Below are 22,604 nucleotides of genomic sequence, written 5' to 3'. Positions count from 1 at the left end.
AAAGAAAATTAAAAATATTTAATGTATTAAACTTGATATTATTATACTAAATTAATTACAAGGTCATGTTATAATTGAGAATAAATTGAAACTTGGTGTATTTTCTGGCTAGACTATAAAGTCATGTTATAATTGCAATTAAATTGAAAATTGATGTATTTTCTGGCCAAATTATAAGGTCATGATATAAACCAGAAAATTGACAAAGTATATGTATTTTCTAGCAATAACCCCTAAAAAATAAAAGCGTTTTCCTGCATTGCATGAATGAAAATACTAATTTTAATTAAAATACAACTTTTCAATCTTTTTTGCAATTTTTAACACCTTAATTTTTTAGCAAGACCAATCTGATGTGTGATGCACATAGTACACATTGTTTTGAGTTGTATTTTGCATAATGACATCTAAGATTCATGCAATATGGATTAATTAGATAAATATGGAAAAATAAAATAAAATTGTAATAACATTCCGCCCAACAAAAATGAGATGGAACATTGAAAAATTTGTACCGATTTATATTTACAACTTTTCAACAAAATAATTCTGATGCTCATGAGAACATTTAAGCGATGATCTTATTTATTAACAATGAGATATAAGATTCAAACTCCACCGCTAGGGATGTCAATGAGTGGATTTTACTCGGATCGAAATCATGAAAATTATTTTGGTTTCGAATCTAGAATCACCCGTTAGTTATTGGATCCAGACCGTACCTGAACCATTAAATGATAAAATCAAATAGTCTGAATAGGTTAATTACCCATGAGCCAAATAATATCCATACGGACCACCGCTATCATTCCACAATAAAAAAAAAAAAAAAAAAACCCGCAAAAATATGAAACAATCCATATTTCCTAGATCGAAAATTCCGTGTCAAATTTTATTCTCATTGTTCATGCATGCACGATTGAAGTAGCAATGAATGAATGCACAATTGCAAAGTTTTTTTTTTTTTTTTTGATTATCCAGAAAAACATTAATCTTGCACGACTTTGGTTCTCAATTAATACTGCATTCGCGAAACACATTTCTCAATTAATTGCTATTTTCGGATACGAAATATTTTTTGATTATTATACCAATTGAAAATCCGGTTTTCATCAATTAATACTCCAGTCGGGCAACACATTTCACAATTGCAATTTTCGAGTATAATTTATATAGTTTCCAAAAATAGGCTATAAAAAATAACAATTGTGTACAAAATTAATTACTAAAATCATGCTAATATTTTGCTGACATCAGAAATACATATTTTTATCGTATTTGCCTAAAAATGCTACTTTTGGGTACGAATTACATTAGGGAGTAAAACCTCTATCAGTTGAATCTAGTTGCCAACGAGGGATGTAAAAGTCCGATTTCATATTTGACGGTTGTCTTCACAAACTAACACAAATTTTTTCTAGCGTGTTTTGTGAGACAAACACGAGTAATTTTTTTTTTATCGTATTTTGTCTTCATTCGGATGCTCTCAAAAAAACTTCTTAAAAATAATACTATATCATAAAATTGTTTCAAGCCAATCACGCTTAATCTTACGTTCAAAACTAGAGCTTTGTTATCATCATCATCTTTGCTTATTATTTTTTTATTTTTTGGAATATGAGGCCTACAATAATTGAAAGTCACGTGGATATAGTCTTCAACAAAAAGTAGATATGAAAAATAATACTCGTGCACAAAAATATAAATTACTTACTAATTAATGTCTCACAATTTTGCTCCTAATTAATGTTAGAAAAGTAGTTTTTTAACCATCTTTACTACCATGAACATGAAGGGTAGAAATTTCCAATTAAGGACCACAGTTTTAATTGAATAATTCACAAACTCAATCAGAGGGCAAGAGTATTTCTTTGTTGTTAAAATAAGGAGTAATAAATTGAAAAAAGAGTTTGACACTCGGTTGACAACGGCGAATGACGGTGATGACAGTGGTTTTGGTTTGTTTAAAGAAGAGCTAATTAAGAAACATGTCAAATACAAATAGTAATACGATTAATTGTTTATAAATATATATGAAATATATTCAAATTTTAATTTGTAATTATTATTTTTTTATTAATTAATACATAAATCTTGAACTTTTTATAATTGAATTAAAATTAAAATTCCAACAACATGTTATGTGAACGTTGAATTTTTATTACTTGTGACGTTGAAACATTATCTTTTCTTTTCTTCGTCATAGCTAGGTCATATAAAAAATATATATCACACAATAAAATTTTGACGTCTATGTAAGATTAAATGTGTTTGGAATTTTAACTCATATTGAATTTCAGAAGGTTAAAGTTGATGTATTTATTGAATATAAAAGAATAATATTGATTAAAAATCAAATTTTTGATATATTTTGTGTATTTACTAACAAGTTAACCTCAAAAGTATAATGTAAAATATTGTAGAAGATAATTACGAAAGAGAATCTTGTTCAATTTGATTAGAATAACTATATTTACATATATCCAGTTAAAAAAAGTAAACTATATTTACATATATAAATGAATGTTTAGACAAATAAATTTTTGATAATTAAGATTTATTGTCGGATTATGAACACAAGTTACACAACCTTATTTGCCACCGTATCCCCACTTTAGAGTAACTCCGTGTGGACCCTCGTCCAGCCTGTTCTTCATTTCCAACTTTATACCTAATAAAAACTTACCAATCTTTGTTACAAAATTAAAATTAAAACTTAGGAACATTATCCCAGTTTAATCCGCTGCCTACTCCAGCTTGTTTTCACTTTAGTTTTCATCATCCAACCTCTCTCTCAACCAAACTCTTCTATTCGCTCCCACAACTCTTTCCCTTTACTTTATATACTATACATCTCATTTTATTAATTAATTTCATATAAATAATGATAGAAAATACAAATTTAGGAGATGATTAAGGTGAATTACGCATTTTTTTCTACCAAACCTTCTCAGCCATCAACCACAAATGTATTGGATCTCATATTACACATTATTATTGCATTCATGTTCGCTGCCACCAATAAATGTCACATATATTTAATATTATAATAATTGTAATTTTATATACAAAAATATTAGAGAATCCAAGTTGATATTTTGCAGGACTGGAAAAAAAGAAAAAGAAAAAAAGAAAAGCATATGATATAACACGACATCGCCCCTACTAGTATTTCCGAACTCTTTCTTTCTTCCTACTTTAATACTCCACCAAACAACATAGCCCTATTCTATTAACCCCCTTCCAAACCAACTCCACATTTTTTCTCTCACTCCATTTCTCCCATTAGAGAAAGAAAGTAACACACACACACACCCACTAACTTACATATTACTCTAGAGTGAGAAACCCCCAAATTCATCAATCGTCATGGATTCTCAGATCTATGGCGCCCCTAATCTCCTCTCTCTCGCCTTCCTCGCTCTCCTCGCCATCACCGCCTCGGCATTGCCGGCGAAACCAGCCAACTCCGCCGGCCAAATCAATTCCAATTCAGTCCTCGTAGCTCTCCTCGATTCCCATTACACCGAGCTGTCGGAGCTGGTGGAGAAGGCTCTGCTGCTGCAAACGCTCGAAGATGCCGTCACCAACCACAACATTTCCATATTCGCCCCCAGGAATGAGGCGTTGGAACGGGATTTGGACCCCGAGTTCAAGCGCTTTCTGCTGGAGCCCGGGAATCTCAAATCCCTCCAAAATCTCCTCCTCTTCCACATGATTCCCACGCGCATTCAGTCCAATCACTGGCCCGTCGGCCCGGGGAAGAAGCCCGTCCTCCACACCAGCCTCTGCCGCGACGCCGCCGCCGAGATGATTCCGCTCCACGAGAAAAACGGCCAGAAGATCGTCGGTACGGCGAGGGTTATCAAATCCGACGACATCGTCCGCCCCGACGGAATAATCCACGGCATTGAGAGGCTGCTGGTCCCCAAATCCGTGCAGCAGGAATTCAACGCGCGCCGGAGCCTGCGGGCCACCTCTGCCGTGATTCCGGAGGGTGCGCCGGAGGTCGACCCGCGGACGCACCGCCTGAAGAAATCCGCACCGGCAGTCCCCGCCGGCGCACCCCCGGCCCTCCCCGTCTACGACGCCCTTGCCCCAGGCCCCTCTCTGGCCCCCGCCCCCGCCCCCGGACCCGGCGGCCCGCACCACCACTTCGACGGCCATAGCCAGGTGAAGGACTTCATCCAAACCCTCCTGCATTACGGCGGCTACAACGAGATGGCGGATATCTTGGTCAATCTGACGTCGCTCGCCACCGAGATGGGGCGGCTGGTCTCCGAGGGCTACGTGCTGACGGTGCTGGCGCCCAACGACGAGGCCATGGCCAAGCTGACGACGGACCAGCTGAGCGAGCCGGGGGCGCCGGAGCAGATTATGTATTATCATCTCATTCCCGAGTACCAGTCGGAGGAGAGTATGTACAACTCTGTCAGGAGATTCGGGAAGGTGAAATACGACACGTTGAGACTGCCGCATAAGGTGGTGGCCGAGGAGGCCGACGGCTCGGTCAAATTCGGCCACGGCGAGGGCTCCGCTTACCTCATCGACCCCGATATTTACACCGACGGCAGAATCTCCGTTCAGGGTATTGACGGCGTTCTCTTCCCGGTAGAGGAGACCGCCGCTCCCAAAGCTGCTCCGCTCGCCAAGATTGTTTCCAAGCCCAGAAGAGGTATCTTCATTTACTTTTAGTCCCAATATTGTTTATCCGTCATCTGCAAATTCTTGCTTTAAGTCGTTGGTTAATTATTATGTTAGAAATTGGGGGAATTGGTTTGTCAAGAATTGATTGATGAAATTAGAGGATTGTTATTATAGTAGTAGTAGTATTAATCTTCTAGAATCCTAGATTATGCCCGCCGCCGTAATTTGTGTTTCCGGTGGGAAAATTCAGGTGGTCTACGGCGAATTTCAGTTGCTGAACTTATACGCACATTAAAATCTTTTTCTTCTTGATCATTAATCACAATTTTATTTACTCAACTAGTGGTTAACAAATAGGTCACTAATATTCAACGTTTTAATTAAACCAAGTCGAGACTAGGGCGTAACACTAACATACCCTTAATGACGATTCTAATAAAATAATTAACCTCTAATTTATGAAATTAGAATCCTATGGTGTCCTATTAGGCAGGCTGTTACAATCACATTAGTGCTTCGCCATTAATTAATAGAGTAACCCTGAAAACATATTTTAGTTCACGAGAATTAAAAGTCATAGTAATTAAATATTTTAGAGAATATTATTCGTATAGTCCAAACAGTTAAAGTCGGGCTTAGAAGTTAGCACCGAAACTAGGTGTTGATATTTGTCGGTGCAAAATGGGGATGGGGTATTATCAAGTGGTGTGGGAACACGGTGGAGCCTCATGAGCGACAGTCGTGTAGTGTTTGGTAAACCCAACGAGTGGGGTTGCGTTGGTTGTGTTGCGTAAGTAGAATGGGGTAAAGCGCAGTGGATCATAGCTACGAGTATTCCAGCCCAGTCCAGCTGTGGGTTTCCATAATAATTATACTTGACTCTAAAAAAGCTTCAATTGTTGAGACCAGCCTGTAATTGACTTATATTGCCCACCTTTTTATTTTGTGCCTCCAATATACTCACTATTCGTTGCCTGTCTTATTCGGTTTTTTTTGGACAAATATTCATCGATGATTAAAATAGAATAATAGAAACACACTGTATTTTCTGTGATTAGTCATCTTGACAAACATTGAGGATTTTGGACTCTACTACACAAAATTAAATAAATATTTTTGTATGATGAAGTCCACTGCTTAATTAGCTGGAATGACAATATTTTTGTTCTTCCAAAGAGGAAATAATTGGAGACATGTGGTGTGATTTATCACAATTATTTGAAATTCATGCTTCCTATTTTGGTCATTTTGTTGCACAATTTCTTAGTAGAGTTGCCTAACAGCTGAAATAATAATGTGCAGGGAAGCTGCTTGAATTGGGATGCAGTATGCTTGGGGCTGTTGGGCAGAATCATCATTTCTCTACCTGTCATTAAATTTTCACACTAGCATAAAAACAAAAAATATATGAAAAAGTAAAGGATAGAAATCCACAATGATGCAGAAAAGGTGAGTTACAGCCATTTTTTTACCATATTACTAATTTTTTTAATTATTCAAGAAATGTAATTTTATTTTTGAGTTAATAACATATTTTCCCATTCCATTATAATTGACAGGTTTTTTAGGATGGTGAATGTGCATGAGCAGAAGATAAAGGGTGGAGGTGCTTGTACTGAAATTGTTCCTCAGAACCCCACAAGAGAGTTTTTGTTTTTTTTTCTTCATTTTTATTTTGGTATAAATACTGTAATTACATACCCATTTTTTTATTTGTATTTAAGTAAGTTTGGTCCGCCGACAGCCAGAGTATGCACAAATATATAGTCTTTTTTTTTCAATTTTTTTTTTTTATTAAGGGGGGTTGCCTCTGTTTTAAGAATGCCATGAAAATCTTGTGATGAGACCTACTTTTTGCTTTTACTTTTAATAATGGACATTATTTGTTGTCCTTGTGTGAATGGAAAGAACCTTCCTTTTCATAACTCACTTTATTTCTAGGACAAGCAATTTCCGTGGACATATATGCTTTCCTTTTGTTACATTGTTAATCAGCAAGGTTTCCATTAATTAAAGCTAGTAATAGCATGGCAATTTGTGCTCCATTTACTTTATTACGACGTGAAAGAAAATCAGGTGATTGTATTCAGTTGATTTGATTACTGTATTAATTAATTTATGAATAAATTATTTTTAATTTTTTTTTCTTCTTTGCATATTTTTTTTGAATTGTTTGTTTTTGCAATTTGTATTGTATCTATCCGAAAGAACTGTAGTTGTAATGACAAATTAGTAATGATTAGATTGTGGTTGTGCATGGGTTGAGAACTTGAGATTGCTTGAATGTTTGAAAGTTGGACATAAAATATTCATAATTGACATATCAGTTTTTCTATTAGAGTGCGTTTACTTTGATGAAAATGGTGAAAAAAGAGAGAAGAAATATATTTTCACCAATTTTTCACCATTTTCACATGTAAACGAAAATCTTTCTTTGGATATGGTGAAATATTTTATCGGGCAGCTTATTTTAACTTATTTTCTCTTCAATATTGAATAATATTATTTTAGAGTAGGGATGTAAAAATATTTTTTAATATTTTCTATCTCTAGTAAATATATGATAAAAAAGAGAAAAATATAATATTTTTTCATCGTTTTTTATTCATCACTTTTCAATGAAAATTTTAGAATCAAAATAAACGTAAGAATCATGATGTAAATAATACCATTCCGAACTGAAAACCAAGATTGGATTTTCATACTTTCGAATGAAATGAATACATTATTTTAATCTTGTTTATAAATCTCTCTCTCTTTCTCACACACACACACATATATATATATATATATATTATATTATTTTTATTTTGATATTGATTCCCCTATTAACACTAATTATTTTGTGGTTTCACTTTTATAAAAGTTTACTTAATGGTTTGTATCATAAATAAAACGTTTGATGAGGTTGACTATTACGGTTCATTTCGTATCCATGACAAATGTGGGAGAATTCGTCGAAGCTCTCGCGGTAGTGGTGGAGGAGATCCTCCCTCCCTCTCTCTCTCTCTCCAGCGGCTGTCTCTCCTCTCTCTTTCTCATCTCCCCCCCCCTCTCTCTCCAGCGCGCGGCGGCGGCAGATCTGGTCTGATGAGGCGGCGGCGGTGGATCTGATCTGATCGTTGCGCCGCCTCCTCCATCGGCAGATCTGATCTTCGCCTCCTTCGATTTCAGCCATGGCAGATCTGATCTGATCTGTGTGCTGCACGTATGGCACTATTAGTGCCATAAGTGCACACTTCCCCCTAGGGTTTAGATATTCCGGCCATTTAGGGTTTAGATTATCCATTTGAAGTTTAGATGTTCCATTTATGGTTTAGATTATCCATTTAGGGTTTAGATGTTCCATTTAGGGTTTAAATGATGTTGTTGTTTCTGTATTTGTGCTGCACGTATGGCAGTTATGACACTATTAGTGCCATAAGTGCCCAAAATGATTATTTTACTTGGTTTTATTTTGGATTTCCTTTGGCACTTATGGCACTATTAGTGCCATAAGTGCCAACGGAAATCCAAAATAAAACCAAAGTAAAATCTTGGCACTTATGGCACTAATAGTGCCATAAGTGCCTAACCCGACCCGGCACGCGACCCGCGTGCCTGATCCTACCCGATCCGCCTCATTAAGGGTAAAAACGTCCAAATCAATAAAAATGGCCAAAATTTGTGTTTTTTCAATGTGTGGCCATAAATTGTGTTTTATACTTCATTTTGGCTACTTCAAAATTTTACTCATACTTTAATATAGTATATTATTTGCTACAAAACTCAAAGTCCTTTATAAATTAGTGGCTCGTTACCTATTATTCATATCATTTGAATTTTAGCGTAATTTTTTTTATATATATCTTACCAAATATGATATTGATATATAATAAATAAATAGATATCACATTTAAATGTATCACCTCTTATCCCACACTACGTAGCAAACGAGTCCTTAATAATTAGTTTAGGTACATAAAAATTGAAGTTAATCGATCTGTTTTTACCGAGATAATTTGGAACTTTTCAAAATTTAACATAATTTGAGCTAACTTGCTTGATTTATATCCAATTGAAAGGAATATGGTTATAAATTTTTTAACGGAAATGACGTTTGGACACTTGGTGGCCATGACACCTCAAAAAAACCGCTGGTTTTCCTACTAGCTCAAATGGGCCGGTTTTTAGTCATTTATTGATTGACAAATTTATCCCTTACTAGATATATTGTTTTGTTTTTTTTTTTTTTTCTTTCTTTTTTTTTCTTTTTTTTTCTGTTTTATGATTTTCGAAATTTATGGTTTTTTTGTTTTCTAATTTTTCGGTTTTTTGTTTCCTTATATTTTCCAGCTTTTTTTTTTAAAATTAATATTATTTATTTTTATAGATGATTAAATTATTTATTTATATTCTAAAATTATGTTTTATTTATTTGTTTTCACTAATTTTATGATTCTCTTTAAAAAAATTCTTTTTTTTTGTTTCCACATATTATTTTTTTATTGTTTCGAAAATATTTTTTTCTGAAATTTTTGTATTTTTTCAAAAATTATGTTTTTTTTATTTGTTTCCACTAATTTGGATATTCTTCTAAAAATAATTCAAGATTTGTTTCCACTAATTTAGATATTCTCCTAAAATAATCTTTGATTTGTTTCTACTAATTTAGATATTAGATATTCTCCTAAAATAATCTTTGATTTGTTTCCACTAATTTAGATACTCTCCTAAAATAATTCTTGATTTGTTTCCACTAATTTAGAGATTTTTATTCTCCAATAAATAATCTTTGATTTGATTCCACTAATTTAGAGATTCTCATAAAATAATCCTAAATTTATTTAGACATTTATTTTATTTTTCGATTTTTCTTTTTTATTTTGCGAATTATATGTTAATTTTATTTGTTTCTAGTAATTTAGAGATTCCTTTCAAAGTATTCCTAGATTTGTTTTCATTTTTATATTTTTTTTCAAATATTTAATAAAAAAATTCGAAGATGATTTAAAAAAAAAAAGCGAAATACAAGAAAAAGGTGCTTGGTGGATTTTGAACCTTAGACCTCAATAATATGTGAGTTATACTTTGCCACCTTATCTAGTAGTGGCAACCACATTAGTGAAGCGTTAGAAAAATAAAATAAAATGAATCATATGATGGGGGGCATCAATTGAAAAAATAAATAACATATACTTGGACTAAATGTATTATAATAATCCAGTAAATGCTATATAACAATAGGAAATAAATTTTAATTAATTAATTAAAATAAATTAGTGAAGTTCGGAAAAAAGTGATTGTGAATACGATGTCATTTTGGTTGGAAAATTATATAACATATACTTTAAGACAATGCATTATAATATTTTATTGAAGTCGAAATAATTAAACTCAACGTTCATCAAGTTTAATTATATAATTGAAATAAATTAGTGAAGTTGAAAGAAAAAATATAGTATAATCAATCATACGTAGAGATTTTGCTCGAAAAACTATATGACATATACTTTATTAAAAGCGATATAATAATAAGAAAATGAAGTACGTACTATAGTGTGGGTAATTCCGTTTGCATGGTTTTTCTTCGTCTGCTGATTTTCCTTTTAGTTACGCTAGTTGTGGCTGGTGTCGTGCTGTTTCTGGTTTTCAGTTTGGTTCCTTTTTGGTTGGTCGTGTTTTTGCTTCTTCTTTGCTTGTTCTCTTTTGTTGGTTTGCTTTGATGTGTTCGGGAACCGAGCTGCTTAGGGGTGATGGTTCGGCCGGAATCTCTGAAGTTGTCTCACTTCCGTTCCCACACAGCTCCTTTTTAGACGAGTACTCTTTTTCCCTTTTAAGGATTTTCCGACCAGGTTTGCCTTAAAAGGGTTTTAATGAGGCTCGGCCCTTAGTTTGTTGTTTGTGCACTCAAGGGTTCTTGGTTCGTTTTTTCTCTTTCTCTTTTTAATAAAATTTAATTTAAAAAAACTATAGTGTGGGTAATGAAACAGAAAATTTTCAACTAAATCATGCAATGAGATTTTGCTCGAAAAAACTATATTACATATACTTTATTGGAATATATTATAATAAAGTATTATAATCGATATGATGTTAACAAAATGAACCATTATTGTGTGACTAATGATGTCGCCGTAATTATGGTAAAACTATGAAATAATGTTTAATTAATTAGTGAAGTTGTAATAAAAAATGAATTTTATAAGATATATATAATGAAGGAATATTTATGTTGGAGAAACAATTGAAGTTGTTAGGCACAAAAAAAATGCCTAGAATATATTATAAATGAATTAATATATATGTTGTCAAAACAGTTGAAGATGTTTTTCCCTAAAAAATATAAAATTTCATAGAATACATTATAAATGAATAAATATATTAAACAATGAAATTATGTGATAACTTATTATGGAGGTACAATAATAAAATTGCGCAATTGTGAAAAAAATTTGGATTAGTATAAGCCTTAGTATAATATCATAATGAATTAGTGAAGTTGAAAAAAAAATATACTCCATGAAATAGAGTTGAATTAATTAATTGAAATAAATTAGTGAAATTGAGAGAAAAAAAAATTAAATGAATCATACGCAGAAATATCACTCGGAAAACTATATAACATATACTTGAAGACACTGCATTATAATATTGTATTGAAGTCAAAATAATTAAACTCAGCGTTCATCAAGTTTAATTATCTAATTGAAATAAATTAGTGAAGTTGAAAGCAAAAATAAAGTATAATCAATCCTACGTAGAGATTTTGCTCGGAAAACTATATAACATATACTTGAATACAATGAATTATAATATAGTACAAAAAGTGATATAATAATAAGAAATAATTATACTCAATGAAATAGAGTTGAATTAATGAATTGGAATAAATTAGTGAATGTGAAAAAAAAAATTAAAAAAAAAATGAATCATAGTCAGGGATATCGCTCGGAGAACCATATAACATGTACTTGAAGACAATTTATTATAATATAGTATTGAAGTCGATTTGATAATAAGAAAATGAACTGCTATAGTGTAAATAATGAAGTCGAAATAATTATATTCAGTGAAATGAAGTTGAATTAATTAGTTGAAATTAATTAGTGAAGTTATATTAAAAAATAAAGAAAATATATTGTTTATTTGAATGTATTATAATATAGTATTAAATGCGATATAATAATAAAAAAATGAACCAACTAAAATAAAAAATGAACTACTATAGTGTGAGTAATGAACTCGTATAATTACACTCAATGTAATAAAGTTGAATAATATAATTGAAGTAAATTAGTGAAATCGAGGGAAAAATGTAAATAAAAACAATTATACAAAGATGCATCGATCGAAAAACTAAATAACACATACTAGAAGTGAATGTATGATAATATTGTAATTAAATCGGAGTGATAATAAAAAAATGAAATTAAGTTGAATTACATAAGATATATATAATGAAGGACAATTTATTAAAAATGAAGACTATGTACAACAAGTCGATTCAATTATCCGTTACAAAATAAATATTTATTAATTATTTTAAGTTAAATTAGTTATTTTGAGGAAATAAAAAATAAAATGAGGTGAAATGGTTTATATGAATGCATTCGCTCGCAAGACTATGTACAAAAAATCGATTCAACTATTTGTTGCAAAATAAACATTTATTTTGCACCTTAAAGGGGTGAATTTTTTTTTCTTTTGATTTTGCACCTTTTTTTTTTTCCATTGAGTGATATCTCTTTATTTGTTTTTTGGTTAGTATAATTTCATTCTTTTGTTTGGACTATATCATTTTTTTTTAATTCCTTAAGATTGTTAAAATACAATTTTGAACCTCACCAAATGACGTTGAATACTTTACTTAATATCGCCATTTTTAGGATCTCATTTTAAGAATGATAAAAATCATGCAACTATTTATACAAAATTCGTTCAAACAATTTAACAAACAGTTGGCGTGCGTTAAATCTCTTTTAATTAATAATCTTATTTAATAATTTAAATTTTAAATAACACAAAAAAATATTATTCAATTATTTACAAGTATTAATCTTACTACATTATTAGTGTAAAACAATAAAAAATATAATTTTCGAAACAAATAATGTGTATAGAAACAAATCTATGATTATTTTTAAAAGAATCCCTAAATATGTGGAAACAAATAAATAAAACATAATTTTCAAAAGAAAATAAATAATTTAATCTTCATAAAAAAAATTAATTTTGAAAAAAATAATAGCTGGAAAATCTAGGATTATTTTAACAAGAAACACTAAATTATTGGTAACAAATAAATAACAATATTTTTAAGCAAATAAATTAAAAACAATCCGGAATAAAAAATCATATAAGTTCAAATTATACGGTGTATATAAATTTCAGAAATAAGAAACAGTAAAATAAGGAAATAAATAACCGAAAATTTAGGAAACAAAAAAACTTCCATTTTGGAAATCATATAACCGAAAATTTAGGAAGCAAAAAAACTTGCATTTTGGAAATCATATAACCGAAAAAAAAAACTCAATAATACAAGGGATAAATTAGTAAACACAAAAATCCTTCAAAACCGGTCCATTTGGGCTAAAGGAAAAAAAATCGATTTTTTGCAAGTGTTCAGGACACCGGGTGTTCAAATATCATCACCCATTTTTTAATAATAAATACTCCAATCATCCCACTAAAAGTGACATATATTTCATTTTGGATCATCCCATTATAAGTAGTCTGTTTCCATAAATGAAAAATATTAATCCTTAAAAAAGTGTAGGCTCTACCAATTTTAATAAATTTACACATTCTCCTTAGTTCTAGTGTTGAAAAGTTTTAAGTCACTTATAACGGGACGAATGTAGTATAAAATATCCAATTATATATACAATATATTTTATCAGTTCTGAATATTAAACACACCCTTAGCTATAATACAAATGATTTTAAAGCATTTGACTTAAATTAAATTTTCACTGAAAATTAAAAAGTAGTATGATCCTGGAAGCTCACGATCTCATAATCAAATCTCCAAACCCACTATCCAAAATTCCTCAATCACTATACTTAACTGTACTCGAATTGTGACTTAATTATGATTTACTAAAATCCATCAATTAAAAAAATCCCAAGTTAGATTTGCCTGAGATCATGATCTCCCAACTATCCCAAACTCCTAATTTCTATATTTCCTAATAACACGATCCAATCTGAATCACTACAAACTTTTACTACATCTAAAATTTATACCACATTGACCACCATCTGCACAAATTCAATTCTAACCTACTTTACATGAAACATAAAATATAATATGAAATGATATATATATATATATGTGCATATAGGTAGTTGCCCTCCAAGAATTGTTGACAGGGGACTGTATAGTAATAAAAACGTTGAATATTTTTATACATTAAATAATTCTAATTAATACATTACAAAACAATATAAGAATATATACTTAGCGAGCTAATTGCTTTTGTTTGAGAAAGCAATAATAATTTATTTCGACGACGTCTACTCATCGATTGAAAACATTGCAAGATCTTCTCATTATTAATTGTTGAAAAAACATTACTTTCAATGCACGCGACTAAATTGTCATTCATCCACCCATCTTTCATATAATCTTGATTCTTGCAAATTGCTCTTAACAATCTTCATTACAAAAAATACTATCTCAAAAGAAGCAGCAACCACATATAAAACTAATGTCAAATAAATCTAGGGTTGAGCAAAAATCGAACCGTTTTTTCCAAACCGAACAGAACCGAACCAAACCGGACGGTTTGGTTCGGTTTTTGTAGTTAAAACGGTGCGGTTTGGTTTGAAAATTTTCAAACCGCCAATTTTCGGTTCGGGTTCAGTTTGGAAAAAAACGGTTTGGTTTATAAACCGAACCCGCCCGAACTTTTTAATATATTATTATAATATATTATATATTTTATAAATAATTAATATTAATAATATTAAACATTTTACAATTCAAAACGGTTTTGGTAATAATATTAATAATTAATATAAACATTTTACAGTAAACATTTTACAATTAATAATTAATAATTAATATTAATAATATTAAATATTGCTACCAGGTTTTTGAATTAAAAAAAATGGAACAGTTTTGGCCAAACCAAACTGAACCGAACCGAAAATTTACGGTTCGATTTGGTTCGGTTTCACCAAGTAAAACGGTTTGGTTTGTTCGAAAATTTTGGAGCGATTTGGATTCAGGTTGGTCAATTTCGGTTCGGTTTCAATCCAACTCGCCCGAATGCTCACCCCTAAATAAATCATTTGATAAACCAATTAAAAAATTATCACTTCCAACCATTCATGAGCACGACTTTTCAAATTGCTAATTGCAGAAAATCGGAAAGCATACCGCAAAATGCTATGAAATTATATATGGGATATATATGTATAATATTAAATAATTGGGGGATATATAAAAGAAAAAGGGCGAATGAAGTGTGTGGAATGGGTATATTACAATTTACAAGCAAGGCACAAGGTGGAATGTAAGCTATTGTAGAACCTTCGTCAGAATCAATAGTGGTTGTTGCATGAATTAAAATAATATTAACTGATAATGTCTCATGTCTGAAAAAGACAGCTAAGTGGTGGTAGATGCTAATAAGGTTTTCACAAAATATTAAGATGCTGCGTCTCACCACATGTATTTTCTAAGTTTAGAGATGGAGAGAGACATCATATCTAACTAATTATATTATTATATATATCATTATCAATTATTGGTTGCATGTCTCAACTATAGTTCTTTCAACCAACCCTCTTTGCCTCCCCCTAAAACAAAGTAAGTAAATAAATAAACCAACTCTCTTTGCCTTTCATACAACTTAATTATTACTTATTTTTTATAAGGATAATTTACTTCATAGCAAATTCAACCACTTCCGTCTTACCTCAATCTCAACAGTTAGCTTTCAATAGTTCTCTTTGCAATTTTTAAGGATTATAAAGTGAGATGTGGCCAGTGGCCACCATTAATAATATTTTAAATAATTAATTTTTTATTAAAAAATGTATAAAACATTACTAGTGGAACGTCCCAATATAGTAACTAGGACATTACTAATGATCATTGACATATACTTTGTAATGTTTGGATTTTTTATTTTTATTTTTATTATTGATCATTGACATATACTTTGTAATGTTTGGATTGTTATTATAACAAATTATAAATTATTTTAACAATTTATACTGATAAATTCCAACGAGTTCGAAAAGATAACGAATATTATTATTCGAGTTTGAAACAAAAATGAAAAATCACTTTTTAATCAGAAAATATTGGAATATATTAATACTAGTTGAAATATATTGGAAAATCAATTTATAAGTCACATGTTGACTATATCTATTTTGTTTCAGGAAAACAGACATATATATTGCAAAAGAAACACACCAATCCATTGAAACTTTTGGATTCACATAGTCACTTTATAAACCAGATATGGACTTATTGAACCTCGATGTGGGATAACATTTATCTGGTTTCTTAGTTTGGCCTCTTGGGTTTGTAAATTTTTCGTGTATATTCCTCCAATGGCAATAATAATAATAATAATAATAATAATAATAATAATAATAATAATAATAATAATAATAATAATAATAATAATAATAATAATAATAATAATAATAATAATAATAAATTGGCGCCGAGATAGTTAAATTTTGTGTGGGGTGAAAGTAATTATGACTTAACCATGTGATAATTAATTAATCATATATTTGAGAAATGTACATGGTGTGCTTAGAGCATTTGGAAGACCCGAAATAACTGCATTTTTAATAACGGGAGTTGGAATATGGAAAGAATTGTGGCAGATATTAAGTCTAGTTTGTGGAGTTGGAGAGCAGCCTCAAATCGGTCGTTCCAGGAGCAGGATTTTAGAAGTTGGTTCTCGGCAGCACGCTTCCCTGTTTAAGCTTCTTTGCTACTGCGTGTCTGGTTTGAGAGGAGTTCCTCCTCATTTTTCTCATGTTTCTTTTCTTTTCCTGTGAGTTTTCCCAACTTTGTTCTCTTTCTTTGATACTTCTGTACCTGGTTTTTAATGAAATTTCTCTTGCCTGATCAAAAAAAAAAAAAAAAACATGGTGTGCTTAGTAGTTTATGGAACTGAAAGGGAGCTGTTTTCACATGGAATGGAATTATTAGTTGGTGGGTTGAGTGGGACTTTGCAATGTCAACACTCAATTCACTTTATTCCTTGATTGAGCATTTGGTAAAAATAATTCTCCAAATTTCACTACCCAATTACAATTAAATTAATCTCTTCATCGTGTCACGTGGCCAACCTTTCCCTAATGTAATTAGTTTTTTAAAAAAGCCCGATTAGTAATTAATTTGTGCGATTACTCTACTGTAATACTATAATAGAGCATTTCTTTTTAATATTATATATATATAACCTAATAGCTGATTTATGATCAAAACTAACAAATAAAATAGTACTATGTGAATTATCTCAAATATAATTACAGATTAAAATAGAAGTTTCAAGCTGAAATCATCAATGAGACCAAGATGTGACGGAGCTGAGCAAATAGTCAAACCTAATACAACGAAGTTGATCCTGGCGCTTCAGCTTAGCCCTGGAACTTCAACCTAGCACAATGCAAGTGATTCATCGATTACAGCCGTGGAGCTTCAACGCCGCACAACCTTGGCGTTTCAGTCATGCACAACCTTTAGCGCTTTATCCCCGAAAAACATCAATTTTGGTGATCCATTCGAAAATAGTAACTGTTGTAACAAAACTTGGATCCAATTACCTTGATCAATAAGCCTTAATATTAGATTTAATTTGTAATTTATAAATAGGACTCTCATAAGTAGAATTAGAATTAGCATCATTATTCATTATTCACCATATGAAAATAAAAGTTCTCTCTCTACAATCTAAATCCAATTATTCACTCAATTCCTTAGATTATTTTTCACGTTTTCTACGAATTTTCTATTGAGATTAAAACCCGACTCCACATGTGAATTTTACCTCGTATAACGATTTCAAAAACCTTACTATTGCACATATGAATTTACCTCGTACAAAGAATAAAGTATCGAACCACCAAACCTTGTTATTTAAATTTGAGATAAAGTGTGATTTTTCTGCGTAAAGAGTGAAATTAATGGTTCAATTTAAGGGTGAGTATTGGGTTTCGGTTCACTTTTTTGCTTAATCCAAATTGATTCAAGAATTTAAATTTTGAACAAAAATGAATTCAAACCAAACCAGATTATTCAAAAATTTGAAAAAAAAAAGATTCAAAAAAGTTCGAAATATGGAGTATTATATATTTCAAAATATAATTTGAATATTAAATTTTTTCGATTTTAAAGGATATCAATCTGAATCGATCCAAATATTTTGCTCACCCCTCGTTTAATTTTCACATATCCCATTTATGCTGCTAAAAAAATAAAAGGTATGCTCGATAAAAATAATAGAAAAAATGTTAGATCTCAATCGAAGAACTCATAAATGTCAAAGCTGTACGTTTTCATTAATGCGAAATGTGTCGGTATGAGATATTTTTTCGAACATCATGTTGTAGGGTTTTTGGTTGGTCTAGATTAATTATAGCGAAATTAAAATTCAAATATCTTTTTAGCATATTTACTTCATGTGATAGTGTGCGACGACTGTGCGTATGAAATCACGATACCTACGTATATTCTCGTTCGTATGGTTGGTTAGGATTGTAAATGGGTCGAGTTATTCATGCGCTTTAAGATCTTGATTCGATAAAAATTTATCTAAATTCAATATATATTTTCGTTTGGAGAAACAAATAATTTTAAAGTTTGCGTGAGATGGACTTAAACTTGAGATCTTTAATTCAATACATTAATAACTTTATCATTAAGTAACACGCATAAATTCGGTTATTTTTTATTAAACTATTGATAATACACACATATAAGTACAATGTAGACATGTAAACCTAATTAATTATATTGCAGTATTAATAATATTAGTTACTACATCTAATTTAGAAACACACACTTAAAAAAAAATTATCATACAAAAAATTATCAATTTGTAAGATATAAATATAAAATGACATTCCATTATCATATTCATTCCATGAAATTTCAAACATTGAAATGTAATTCCATTAATTAATATCATCTTTCAATTCCTGAAATTATTCCATTAATACTTACTTTTATTTTTTCAATCCAATAGCCTCCTGAAAAGTTCTTTGCATCTCTATTTTCTTCGTAACTGTATGGGCCTTACAATTATGCAATTCAAGTTTAAGACAACGGGTTACAAAAAGAATTGGGCTACATGGGTTTGAAAATGATTAAAACTTACGAGCTCAGTATCCTTAATTAAATTGATTATTTATTATTATACATTCTTTATCATACTAAAAATCGAATCTCGTCTTATGTAGCTTAATTCTTGAAATTTTTAAAAAAGTAGCTAGTGAGATTAGTTTAGAAAGTATATTTAGTTTCCGAAAAATTATAAAATGAACCTAGGAAATCTATAGCTCGATAAATTAAGGATGCAATTATATTAGGAATCGAATATGATTTAAAAGAATAGTATAAGATCGACATTTACTATGATTAGTAAGTTCATGGAATAAGAAAGGAATGCAATATTTATTATTGTACTTTTTTCATATATTTATCCTAAAATCTGAAGAAAAAAAAAATGTTTGATGCTTCATCCTTCGATCAATCCGACATGACTTTTTATGAACTGGCAATTGGGCTATACTTGGCCCATTACAAATTTAATAGTCTCTACAATTTTCTGGTTAGTCTCAATATATAAATGATACTCCATATCATATAAGTTTAACAAGTAAAAGTCACATAAAAGATAAACTAGATCCATTATATGAAATATAAAATTATTATTACTGCATAGAGTGATAGCTAGTAACATATATATTGATGTCATTTTACTATAAAATAAATATACTTAAACAACATAAAATATAAGTATGCATTACTGGTTAAAGCACATAATTTTAGATTCATATAACTCAAATGATAGGCGACGCTCATCTCCTTGATATTAATTTTTTTTACTTTAAATTAGTTTATCTTGTAATTATCTTATTTGGAAGAGTACTGTATTTGTAAATGCAATCAATGTTGGAGTTCCCATTTTCTCTATTTGTTATTCAAGTAATTTCCCTTCGTGTTGCTTTTTATAGTATATATTTTTTTTAGGCAAAAACAATACTCCGTAATATACTTCCTCCGTCCCAATTAATTTGAGTAAAAAAATTTTGAACACGAGATTTAAGAAATGCATAAATTTAGTGTTTAAAGTAGGGTAGATAAGAAAGTGAAAAAAGTGAATAACCATATAAGGAAATGCATAAATTAATTGTGACGGTTCAAAAGGAAATACGAATCAAGTTAGTTGAGACATAGAGAGTAGTTTTTTTTTTTTTGAGAACCGGAGGGAGTAGTTTTTATTTGGTGTCATGTTTTGTAATTGCAAGTCTTGTTAAGAGAAACCCACGATTGCTCTTTGAAAGCATGTTTCGACGTTTGTGAAATTAGGAGACAACCTCAGCAATTAAGCCATGAGTCTATAACAATTATGATCATCACTATAAAATATAAATAAACATTTATTACAAATAAATACATACATTACAAAACATGCAATGACTATGAACATGAGCTCATGTGTGTGGAGAGAGAGAGAGACGCTAGAAAGGCAAACATGGAAGTTGGAACTAATTAAGGATATACATCAGCATATATAGAGGTAGGTTTAAGCTGTAGATATCAAATTATAACTTGTGCTAAAGAATGCAAATAATACTGTAGCCAACACATATATATAACTGAAACTTCAACATACAAACAACACTATTCACAACAAAATGTAGTTCCACGAGAGGAGGAAAAAAAAGAAGATCATATATGAGAATTAATGGGTTGGTTCAACCTTCAACCTGCACTTGAGCAGGCATTGTGGATTCTTGAGTATGCACCCTCGACAACGAGCTCTTTGCAGTGAAGGAGCTCTTGGCATCGTTACTTGATCTGCGGGGACTACCACTTTCACTACCACTGCCCCCTTTCTGCCTCCCTAGCTTCGGAGATTTTGCTCGTGTAGTCGGTATCTGCACAAATTAAAATTCAACAATCACTACTTAATTATACAATTAATGAGAAAAAAGATGTTATTAGGCCACCTTCTTGAGTTCCACTTTTGGAGGAGGTTCTTTGTAGAAACTGGGCATTGGGGTTGCTCTAAATGTCAGGCTCTTCCTCAGTTGCTTTATCTCCGCCTCTTGATTTTCCTGATCATCATCATCATCATAAACTATATATATATATAGGCAAATTAATTAATTAAGATATATATATGATTGAATTTTGATGATGAGCTAGCACTGCACCTTGGATTTTGCTTGCATATCATTCTTCTCGACTTCCTTGGCTTGAACTTTGTGTTCTATCTTGGAGAAAAACTGATCAACCATACATTTAATTTGTGTTACAACACAACATTTACTCAAGTACTCAACCAAATCCAAAATCTAGTAAATCATCAATTTGAACCTCTTTTCGTCTCTGGGCGCGTTCTTCCGATCTGAAGGAGAATAGCCTTAGATTCCTGCATAACACATTGATTCGTTACTTGATTAACTAAAAACGTGTAAATGGGAGTTTAAAAGATGAAAAATGTACGATGAAGTAGTGGAACGAGCATCGTCCTCTTTATCAACCAATCTGCAGTGAGTCATCAGAATTCATCAGAAACCAAACCACACATATCAGAAACAAAGAAACAAGTTAATTACGTACGCATCAGAAGCAGAAACAGAAACAGAAAGAGGGCGAGATCCGGGGAAGGGCTTCTTCCCGAGGCTGACGGGATTACTTCTTCTTTGGGAAACTCGTGACTCCACCTTGGAGCTGTTCTTCTGGAACTGCTTAACATCGGAGTCGGTCGGATATATCTCTATGCTCCTCTTCATTATGTCCGACTGCCGCCCCCTGCCCGGAAACGACAGGCTCTGGCTCAGGCTGCGCCCCAACACCTCCGATATTCTTGCTTCCTTCTTCTTCGTTTTCATCTTCGATGATTCTGAATTTGTGACGCCCTTTTTCTCAATTCGCTTTCTACTCTCACTGCTCATCACTTGGCTCGTGTCTGTGACGACTGTGTTGCTGCTGCATTTCTCCATCCTCACTTCCTTGTCGTCTTCCGCTACAACGCCCTCCATTCTCACACAACCGATCGAGTTTATAGATTTATGGACAACGAATTCAGACTATTATCCTTTGAAATTAAGGATGAGCTGAGGAGAAACAGATTTTCTTCAACATGTTTTCATTGTAAGCATGTAGGGATGAGATGAGGGAAATATTATTACCTGTTTTGCGGTTTTTGGTGGATGGATTTGGAACTGCTAAGGTTGTGTTCTGTTGTCGGAAATGGCAAATTTAAGAATTGGAATGGTTCATCTGTATGAATCGGGGAACCGTTACAGTGTTTTTGAGAGAGAGAGAGAGAGTAGTTTCATAAGGACAAAACTGCCATTCAGTTAACTATTCATAGAACTCATATTTAATTTTTTAACAATTCATTAATATTCCCTCAAAAAAAAAAAACAATTCATTAATATTAGAGTTAGTTAAAGAATTAAATATGAATATATTAGTAAATGAATTAAAATAGTATATTATTTTTTTTATAGAACTCGGCCTATATATTTAGGACATAAAAAAAGTTTATATAACTGGAACAAGAGTAAGTAAATAGTTAAAATTATTTTAATAAAAATATAAATTATGGAAAACAAGTGGAAATTAATGAGCATGCAGTTACTCTAACAAGTGGAAGTGGAGTTAGTTATTAAGAGCATCCACAGTGGGTTTACTTGATAGTCTATTTGATAGGAGGTGACCACATTGAGTAAATGATGTCACAGTGAGGTTACTT

General features: G+C 31.4%; 2 protein-coding genes across 4 annotated transcripts; one reads left to right on the top strand and one right to left on the bottom strand.

The window, feature by feature from the left end:
• The first annotated feature begins 3,108 nt into the window (after window positions 1-3,108).
• LOC131020461 (fasciclin-like arabinogalactan protein 15) lies at window positions 3,109-6,548 on the top strand. Of its 2 annotated transcripts, XR_009100708.1 has the most exons (3): window positions 3,109-4,675; window positions 5,950-6,096; window positions 6,207-6,548. XR_009100708.1 is itself a non-coding variant. In XM_057949275.1 (2 exons), the coding sequence occupies exons 1-2, from the start codon at window positions 3,370-3,372 to the stop codon at window positions 6,021-6,023; spliced, it is 1,380 nt and encodes a 459-aa protein (XP_057805258.1). In that variant the 5' UTR covers window positions 3,181-3,369; the 3' UTR covers window positions 6,024-6,548. The 2 variants fall into 2 exon arrangements, 1 of the variants encoding a protein (XP_057805258.1); XM_057949275.1 differs by having other exon boundaries at window positions 3,181-4,675; window positions 5,950-6,548.
• Window positions 6,549-20,459: 13,911 nt separating this feature from the next.
• Window positions 20,460-22,216, bottom strand: LOC131020463 (protein WVD2-like 4). Of its 2 annotated transcripts, XM_057949278.1 has the most exons (7): window positions 22,036-22,216; window positions 21,464-21,960; window positions 21,347-21,388; window positions 21,218-21,272; window positions 21,055-21,126; window positions 20,848-20,955; window positions 20,460-20,775 (listed from the first exon to the last, which is right to left on the bottom strand). In XM_057949278.1, the coding sequence occupies exons 2-7, from the start codon at window positions 21,883-21,885 to the stop codon at window positions 20,593-20,595; spliced, it is 882 nt and encodes a 293-aa protein (XP_057805261.1). In that variant the 5' UTR covers window positions 21,886-21,960; window positions 22,036-22,216; the 3' UTR covers window positions 20,460-20,592. The 2 variants fall into 2 exon arrangements, with proteins under 2 accessions (XP_057805261.1, XP_057805262.1); XM_057949279.1 differs by having other exon boundaries at window positions 21,464-22,216.
• Window positions 22,217-22,604: the final 388 nt, after the last annotated feature.

This window comes from Salvia miltiorrhiza, chromosome 4, assembly GCF_028751815.1.
Source record: "Salvia miltiorrhiza cultivar Shanhuang (shh) chromosome 4, IMPLAD_Smil_shh, whole genome shotgun sequence".
Taxonomy (NCBI): domain Eukaryota; kingdom Viridiplantae; phylum Streptophyta; class Magnoliopsida; order Lamiales; family Lamiaceae; genus Salvia; species Salvia miltiorrhiza.
The sequence above is the reverse complement of the archived record's forward strand: the minus strand, read 5'-3'. Positions and strand labels throughout refer to the sequence as shown.

Bases quoted from the DNA above. Each gene is read 5' to 3' on its own strand.
- LOC131020461 (XM_057949275.1), top strand. From the start codon at position 3,370: ATGGATTCTCAGATCTATGGCGCCCCTAATCTCCTCTCTCTCGCCTTC. The intron at 4,676-5,949 runs GTATCTTCATTT...AATAATGTGCAG, and splicing joins TGTTTCCAAGCCCAGAAGAG to GGAAGCTGCTTGAATTGGGA.
- LOC131020463 (XM_057949279.1), bottom strand. From the start codon at position 21,885: ATGGAGGGCGTTGTAGCGGAAGACGACAAGGAAGTGAGGATGGAGAAA. The intron at 21,389-21,463 runs GTACGTAATTAA...GACTCACTGCAG, and splicing joins TCTGTTTCTGCTTCTGATGC to ATTGGTTGATAAAGAGGACG. The intron at 21,127-21,217 runs GTTCAAATTGAT...ATGGTTGATCAG, and splicing joins GCGCCCAGAGACGAAAAGAG to TTTTTCTCCAAGATAGAACA.